At 41.4% G+C, this 8,547-nt stretch overlaps 1 protein-coding gene across 1 annotated transcript; it reads left to right on the top strand.

The window, feature by feature from the left end:
* LOC102185233 (olfactory receptor 6N1-like) lies at positions 650-1,594 on the top strand. The gene has a single exon (XM_018046538.1). It carries the CDS (start codon positions 650-652, stop codon positions 1,592-1,594), a length of 945 nt encoding a protein of 314 aa, XP_017902027.1.

Raw genomic sequence — 8,547 nt, 5'->3', positions numbered from 1 at the left:
TTAGAAAACATCAGTTCAAACTTTTTTATGCTAGAGAAAAAGAAGTTGCTTAGCCTGAAGTATACTGCCTGTTAGCAACAGACTAAGTTCTCAAAGCAGAATCCCTGACTTAGAGGAAGGCCTTTTCTTTTTTAGATATAATAAGACTTGTTGCTGGGTGTTCTGTCTTCATGGTTTTCCTCTTTGAAAATTCCTGGCACATTTCTTCTTTGTGGATCATCTTTCAAAGTGAGTTATTATCAAGCACTATGGATCTGTCAACATCGTGTGGATCATCGAAAAAGCAAGAGAGTTCCAGAAAAACATCTATTTCTGCTTTATTGACTATGCCAAAGCCTTTGACTGTCTGGATCACAATAAACTGTGGAAAATTCCACAGTGGAGAAGAGAGTAGAAAAGAGTAGAACTGGCATAAGGAGCCTTGAGTTCTAGTTCCAGTTCTGGAAACAATAGTTTCTGTTGGGTCCCACCATGTGTGCCTTTAGGGCTGCAACTCTTCTATTGCAAAGTGAGGAGTATTGTTTAGATAATATCAAGTTCCTTTAATGTGCTCAAATTCAGTATTCTTGACACTAGGGAAAATTTCTGAATAGAGGAGAAGTCTTGATGTTTATTAATCCTTTGTTTTTACTCCTTGCTCCTAGAAATCATGGATCATGTCAATCAAACATGGACCCAGAGTTTCCTCCTTGCAGGTTTCACTACCACTGGAGCCATGAGACCTCTGGCTTTCCTGGGAACACTGTGCATCTATCTCCTCACTCTGGCAGGGAACTTATTCATCATTGTGCTGGTTCAGGCAGATTCTAGACTGTCCACACCCATGTACTTCTTCATCAGTGTCCTCTCCTTCTTGGAACTCTGGTATGTCAGCACCACAGTGCCCACGCTGCTGCACACCTTGCTCCATGGGTGTTCACCCATCTCACCAACCTTGTGCTTTCTCCAGCTCTATGTCTTCCATTCACTGGGCATGACTGAGTGCTACCTGTTGGGTGTCATGGCACTGGACCGCTACCTTGCCATCTGTCACCCACTGCACTACCGTGCTCTTATGAGCAGACAGGTACAATTATGGCTAGCAGGGGCCACTTGGGTGGCTGGCTTCTCAGCTGCACTTGTGCCAGCAAGCCTCACAGCCACTCTGCCCTTCTGCTTAAAAGAGGTGGCTCATTACTTCTGTGACCTGGCACCACTAATGAGGTTGGCATGTGTGGATACAAGGTGGCATAATGGGGTCTATGGGGCAGTTATTGGTGTGGTCACAGGGTGCAATCTTGTGCTCATTTTAGGATTGTATGGTGGTATCCTGAGAGCTGTGCTGAAGCTGCCATCAGCTGCCAGCCGTGCCAAGGCCTTTTCCACCTGTTCCTCCCACATAACTGTAGTGGTGCTTTTTTACGCTTCTGCCTTCACAGTTTATGTGGGCTCACCTGGGAGTCACCTTGAGGGCACAGACAAGCATATCGCTTTAGTGTATGCCCTTCTTACTCCCTTTCTCAATCCTATCATCTATACCCTTCGAAACAGGGAGGTGAAGGAGGCTATGAAAAGGGTCAGGGTCAGGATACGGACCATTTTGCAGGAAGCTTGACAATCTCTATTATCATTTTGAGGTTTCTTGGTAACTGTAGGAATTAATCACCCAGTTGGTTAGTCAATCATCTTCCCAGAGTTAAAGTAAATGCCAGGGAAATAAAATCACTCACGGAAGAAGACATAAGCCTGGGTTAATCAGAGTTAGAACATATATAGAGAAAGAAGGTATGTCTTTGGTTCCATTCCAAACAAATTGGAGAGATATGCCATAAAGGAAGAAAAACAAACCAGAGAACATGCAAATGTTTTTGAACTTATGGCTGAGGGAAAGAGTAAGATACTGAGAGAAAGAAAGCAAACTAAAACTGAGAGGTGGCACTTTTATCGAGATAAGATCCTCAGAATAAGATCGAAAAAGTGGAAAACAAGGCTGGCCAAAAATTATAAAACCCGTGTAAGTTTCAGATGTGAAGCCATGAGCCATAGGCAGAAAACTTATCAATAACCCAGTGATCTGGGGAGATCATGTGATCAAAGGTAGCTCACTGGAGAAGACAATGACCCTATTAGGTAGGAGGCTAGAAACTTTAGATAATAATTTACTGTCTAATGGGGAGGGACAAAAGTGTTGGAGATGAGAGTGCACTCTGAATTCCCTTCTAATACTGTGGAATATGCCTTAGAGTGATCTGGAGCCATATTCCATAAATAAATAAAATAAAAACCAAACAACAAAGAGACAAACAAAAAGCTTTGCAAGCACACCTGTACAATGTAGAAAGCATATTGAAATAGAAAATAGAGATGGGGACCTGTAGCTATGACCTCATTCTCTCCCTTCTTTTTCCCCAGCTCCCTTACCAATTTTTCTGCCTAGTAAAGTTTGAAAATTATTGCTCAGGTTTAATTTCTGTACTTTAGCAATATGTGAACTGTAGATCTAGCCCCTGCCTAAAGATGTCAGGGTTTTGAGAAAGACAGAACCAGGATCTTGGTAGAGACTGGGTCACTGTGTGGGATTTAAATACTCCCTCTAGTTTTCATTCTTATGTAACTGCTAAAAAAATAAAATCAATTATTTTTGGTATGTTTGTCCTATGCCAGAATAGTGACAGCTGCTTTCAAATATATTTTTAATTTAATTGTCATAAGATCTTTTGAAGAAGAAACAATCATCTCATCTACATGATGACACTAGAAAGATTACCACACTTGCTGTCAAGAGACATGGTTTTAACCCCAGATGCACTTCAGTGGGCTGGGTGAACTTAGCAAGACTTCCTCAGTTGCACTCTTTGCCAGATGTCAGTAAGGAGTTAATGACTGCTTACATTCCTTCCTGCTTAGCAAGTTTTGATTCTGTGATTGCAACACATCTTAAAGAAAGCAGGATCTGGACCAGACTCAGATGGTAAGATCTGAAAATCTGGAATAGAGAGAGGAAAGTAATGGTTCAAATCCAAGTTTTACTGTTTTTGACTGTGTCATCCTGATCTCAAGTGGCCTCCAGCTCCAGAGGTTGAAGCAGGATTTCAGTCTCCTGCCAGAGATTGAGGCCTATGGCCGTGACAGTGCTGAATTCTAGCCACCAGGCCACCAGGGACAAGTGAGTGGCCAGTGACAAAACCCTGGCCCATCAGCTGTGTAGAAATGAATTTCACATAGACATGAAAAGTTGTGAAACAAACTGTTTATTAGGAAGTAAAAACATATGTGTGGATAGATGCACGGGCGGGCTCAGAGAGGCTCACTCTTTTAGTAGTTTAAATCACTTCACATGGGGTATGTCTTTCAGGTTTCCTCTGGCCAATCATCTTGCTTTGCCTGGTTCTGAGTTTATATTTGGTTTATGTCAGGATCTGAAGGACCTAAGCTACTTCATTTTTGTAAGGTTCTGGGAAAAGAGCCTTTGGAAATCCCCTGACCTCACCCCACCACCTGTGAACCAATCAGAACCCTTGGCCAGCCCAGGAAATTTGAATCAAGCCCGGGAAAGGAGAGCCAATCAGAACTCAACACCTAACCCTTCACCAGAAGGTGACCAATCAGACCTGGAGACTCCCGTTTTTTGAATTTTTCGCGTGCTAATACCCTATATAAGCGATGTAACCCAGAGCTCAGGGCTCCTCCCTATAGCTGCTGTGTCGGTATCGGTGGGAGCCCCAGCTCGAGCTTGGTAATAAAAACTCTCTTGCTTTTGCATTGGATATCGGCTCCCTGGTGGTCATTGGGAGATTTCGCGACATGGGCATAACATTTGGGGGTTCGTCCGGGATCTCCCACCGGCTCCAGGGGAAGACCGATCCGGAGAGTCATCTGCAGCCGGTAAGCTTTTTTCTGTCTTTCTTTTCACTCCTGATAGGGCCTGGTATCTGAGACCAGTATAGGACTCAGGCAGATGCGCCAGAGAGTCACCAGTGGGGGTCGTTGGGAGACGTCCCCAACCCCGGCGTGGGGGGATGGAGTGCCCCTGTTCTCAGTAGACAATAGCAGGTAGCTCCTGCTGAACGGCTGGAGGCTGTCGTCGTTCAGTTTTACCTCCAGACTCCCGGAGGTGTATTTCTCCTGTCTCTCTGTCTGTTTGTATGGCTGTTCGTATTGTCTGTGTTAATTTACCAACATCTGACTGATCCAGGGATGATGGGGCAATGCCATTCTAGCCCCACACCTCTATCCTTGGTTACTGATAATTTTAAGGAGGTCAAGATGAGCGCTCATGACCTCAGTGTAAAAATTAAAAGAAATAAATTAATCACTTTTTGCAGCGCAGAATGGCCAACCTTCCATGTAGGCTGGCCCTCAGAAGGCACCGCTGATTTGGGAACTGTACACCGAGTCCGAGATATCATCTGACCACGGATCGGACACCCTGACCAAGTTCCCTTTGTCACACATGTGTCTCCTCGGACAGTTCATTTCCGAGTGTTAGACAAGAGCCCAGTTTCGGGCCCTGAAAGGGGTCCCTCTTCCTGCAACAAATGGCGACTCTGGCGGGGACTCTTCTTCGCCGAGACTGACATCCTGACCACTCGGGGTACTCAGGGGCCAGCTTGCTGGCCAATGGACCAGACCTAGTGGCCGCAACTGGGACCCTTTTGTCCCTGGTCTCCTCTTGACACGGACAACTGGCCAGAGTGCCCCGACTGGTAAGGAACAAGAGACTTTATTGATTTCTCTCCCCTTCCCTCTCTGTCTCCTCTCCTTAACCCTTCCTATCCTTCCCTGTTTTTCTAGTCCCCCGGTCCTGGATGCAGGAATTTGGTCGAAAGGCCCTCAGCCTGAGCTGAGGATTGGAGACTGATCACCTCCTCTTGGCAGAGAACTCGAATTCTGGTTCTGATTTCTGGTAGGGCCAAGTTCCAGTCCTCCCTTCTCTGGAGGCCCAGGGAAGAGTCCCGTAACGCCTGGGTATCTGTTAGTGGCAGGAGACGTCTGTAAGGCCACCCCTTTCACCCCCCTCTCCTGCCTCCTCTCCCTTCTTTTTCAACCTGGCTTCCTTTCCTTCCTTGAAATCTTTGATGTTAGTACTTAGATCTGAAGTTGTGTCTCTATAGGAGGTTTTCTGAGGGACTGTATTTTCATATTTAAGGGCTTCTCTGGTGGAGCCGAGGTTAAAGCGGCTGCCTGCAATATGAAGGACCTGGGTTTGATCCCTGGGTCAAGAAGATCCCCTGGAAAAGGAAATTTTGCTTTGTCTGGCAACCATGTGGTTTAGACCTGTCGCCATTTTGTTAAAACTTGATTTTCTTTCCCTGTGCCTTGAGACCAGAGCTCTCAGGAACACTTATCTAGACCATCTCTAACTCCTGACACTGAGGAAAAGGAAAAAAAAAAAAAAAGACTTGAAGCTAGATATTACACTGTGTCTATCTAAATATGCCTTGGTAATATTTTTGTATATGAGCTCTATTTATTTGGCTTAAAAAAAGGTAAGTGCTTACAAATCAAGTAATTCTAAATTAAACAATAAATTCCAGGTTTATGTGAACTGGGAAATATTCAGTGTTAAATACCTGATATTAACGTTTGTTTGTTGACCTATTTAATATAGACATGTCTTAGAGTACTTAACGTTAAGTAAAATATTTTCATTGTACCTAGGTTTAATATGAGTTAAACATTATATCTGTTACAAGTTTGTCAACAAGAAAATTACCTCAATTAAAAAAAAAACTTCTAAAAAATGTAAATGAGATATGAGCTTTTATATAAACTCTATTAAGAATAATTATTCTTTAAAAATATCCATCTAAAATAATCTCTCCAGATTGGTGTAACTTAAAATCTGACCAAATGTTCTAAACCCTTTTAATTGATCTCTTTGATAAAACTTCCTAAATAGAACTCTTGAAGTTCTTTTGATCTCTAGCTAACTTTGGGATGTTTCAGAGGGCCCCTGGAACATCCCAAAGAGAGATATTAAACTGTGCTTATTTGGTTGGTTAAATTACATGGAAAAAATTATCAGATGAGTAATAAATCCACTCAGGTTATAATGTATGGTAAAATTACTAATACAGATATCCTAAAAATTATATGGAGTTTTTAACATTCTGATATGTCCTGGTATTCTAATGGAAAACCTGATGACTTCACAGAAGTTAGCAAAAGGACTGAATGAACCAGTGAATATGCTTATAACTTTTATGGTTTCTGTCTGAAAAATTATGGGGTTGAATCTTCTGTTTTCATGGAATAGGGGAAATCTTCCTCTCAAACTAATTATGACAATACTTTGGTAAAATTCAACATTATAAACAAAACAATTATATTTTCTATCTCACTCCTCCCAAATTGGAAGTTCTTAGGTTTTCAGTAAGTTTATTAAATGAGTTAGGAAGGTTATCGCACGGATACAAAAATCTCAAGAAATTTTTGAGACCTTAAAAAGGGAAAAATTCACCTAGATTTGTTAGGCAAAATCTGTGATAAGCCTTTGGTGTGAGTTTCCCAGCCCTGTTTTATTTTAAAAGTTCAGTCTGAGACTCTATAAATGTTTCAGCAAAATAAAAAGCCTATAATCAATTATGGTTATAAAAATCATCAGACAAAAATCAGTGAGAACAGACCTATTTTGCAAACAAACTAGCCTTAATTTGGTTATGTTTAATAAAAATAAGGGTAACTTTAAGGAGAAAAAGATATTTCAAAATGTTAAATACCAGTTTGTTAATGGAGGTCTGCATCTAGTAAGACTCATCTCTTAGATAGTTCTTTGCTGTTATGTGATGTTAATGTAAAATTTAATTGAATTCTTGAAGAACACCCTAAGTTTGTTTCTGAAGCTTATCTCAGTAATCTATCTTTGGATGAAGATCAGATGCCTCATGACCTGCAACCAGGACTAGAAAAAGACATAATTTAAGGGACTGTCTCCAACATGGATGGAAGGATTTTTTTTATCAGGAGAAACTACACTACACTAGGATGAGAAGACGACGACATCAGAGGTAGACAGCTTCCCCAAGATGCTGGACCTGATTCATATGATCATTTATGTTTTCTTGACTTCTTAGACCTTTGCATATAAGTCAAATGCTTTCCTATCATAGGTCTCATCCTATGCTAGTTTTAAAAATCAATCCAATTGTTGGGTTTGTGGCCAATAACCTGTGTCTAGTTCTGGGTTACCTTGGTAAATTTCTCTATTACCAGACTCTAACTGGTTGGGCCTGAAAAATTTTACTTAAAAAATTAAATCATACTAAAGATAATCAGTCTAGTGGCACTAGAAAAGTGGGCTATGTGCCTTATAGATGGTGCCAATATATAATTTCTCTGGAAGATAGAGATTCTACAGGGCAGACTAAGTCAGATGACCTGAAGATATACTGGGCTACATCTAACGGAAGTTCTTAACATAAGTCTTACTTGTGACTTTACTAATACTGCTGGCTATGTTATTTGTATTTCACCTGTTTTACAAAATTGCTCTTTCTTACACTGTATGTGTGTGAAGCCTCTAATAGAATAATATATAGTCCCATATGAGATTGATGATGCTAACAGTGTAATCTAGATATGGCAAGAAGCAACAAGAGGGAATATTTTCCTGGACCAAAAAGCTAGTAAGACAGGTGGTCCAGAGAATTTTAGATACTGTTTTATGGCCTAGTCCAATAACAGCACATTGAGTGGCCTGTTTACCTGAGAATGGACACTCTCAGCACCATGGGATAAAATGGTCATGAAGTGCCCCCCTCATAATCATGGTCAAGTTTATGAGCAAAAAGGGGCTCTGCCAACTGAAGAATGACACTCACCATCTGCATCTACAAAGATTAAATCATGGCCGCTGCAACTGCTGACTTTCAACCCCCCTGAAAGGAGTTCAGGGTGAAAATCAGGAATAAGGCACTCTGCTCTGAGAAAAACTGGCAGAACAGGCCTTCAGATAGTTAGATCTTTTCAGGAAAAGATTTTATGAGTCCCAATTCTTGCATCTTCTCATACCTACAGAAACACTGACGTCATTAACGGTGAAATCTGCTTTGGCTATTAAGGAAAAGTTTACAATTAAAAGTCAAAATAGAGTAGCTATGGTTCAGATATCCTGGGAAATAACTAGGTGATGCTATGGGTGTACTTTCAGATTAGACCTTGTATTGCTAAACACTTGAGTTTTCTGGGTCGTGTCAGGCTTGGATGCCACCATTTTCAAAACAATGTCTGCTGGAAGCTACTAACCTTACTTTTTATAAAACTAGGCAACTGGCTACATGGCTACAAGTCTCCCTGAAGTGCCAGGTCCAGACTGGGTTTCAGACCTATTCTTCTAAAAAGAAATGAGATTAGGATTCTAATCATACAAGACTCAGATCTAAAACTTGGAACCCAGAAATACTTCCAATTCAGTGTCTATACTTCAAGCTGGGGCAGTCCTATGCCCCATTTTGACAAGAAGTTATCACAGTCATAGTTGCCTAGTTCCCTAAAATTAAAACTGAGCGAGACTCTGTGGGGCTCTGGAGTACAGATCTGTTCTGTGTTCTCCATTTCTTATCTGTA

The sequence above is a fragment of the Capra hircus genome, chromosome 3 (assembly GCF_001704415.2).
Source record: "Capra hircus breed San Clemente chromosome 3, ASM170441v1, whole genome shotgun sequence".
NCBI classification, from domain to species: Eukaryota; Metazoa; Chordata; class Mammalia; order Artiodactyla; family Bovidae; genus Capra; species Capra hircus.
The sequence above is the reverse complement of the archived record's forward strand: the minus strand, read 5'-3'. Positions and strand labels throughout refer to the sequence as shown.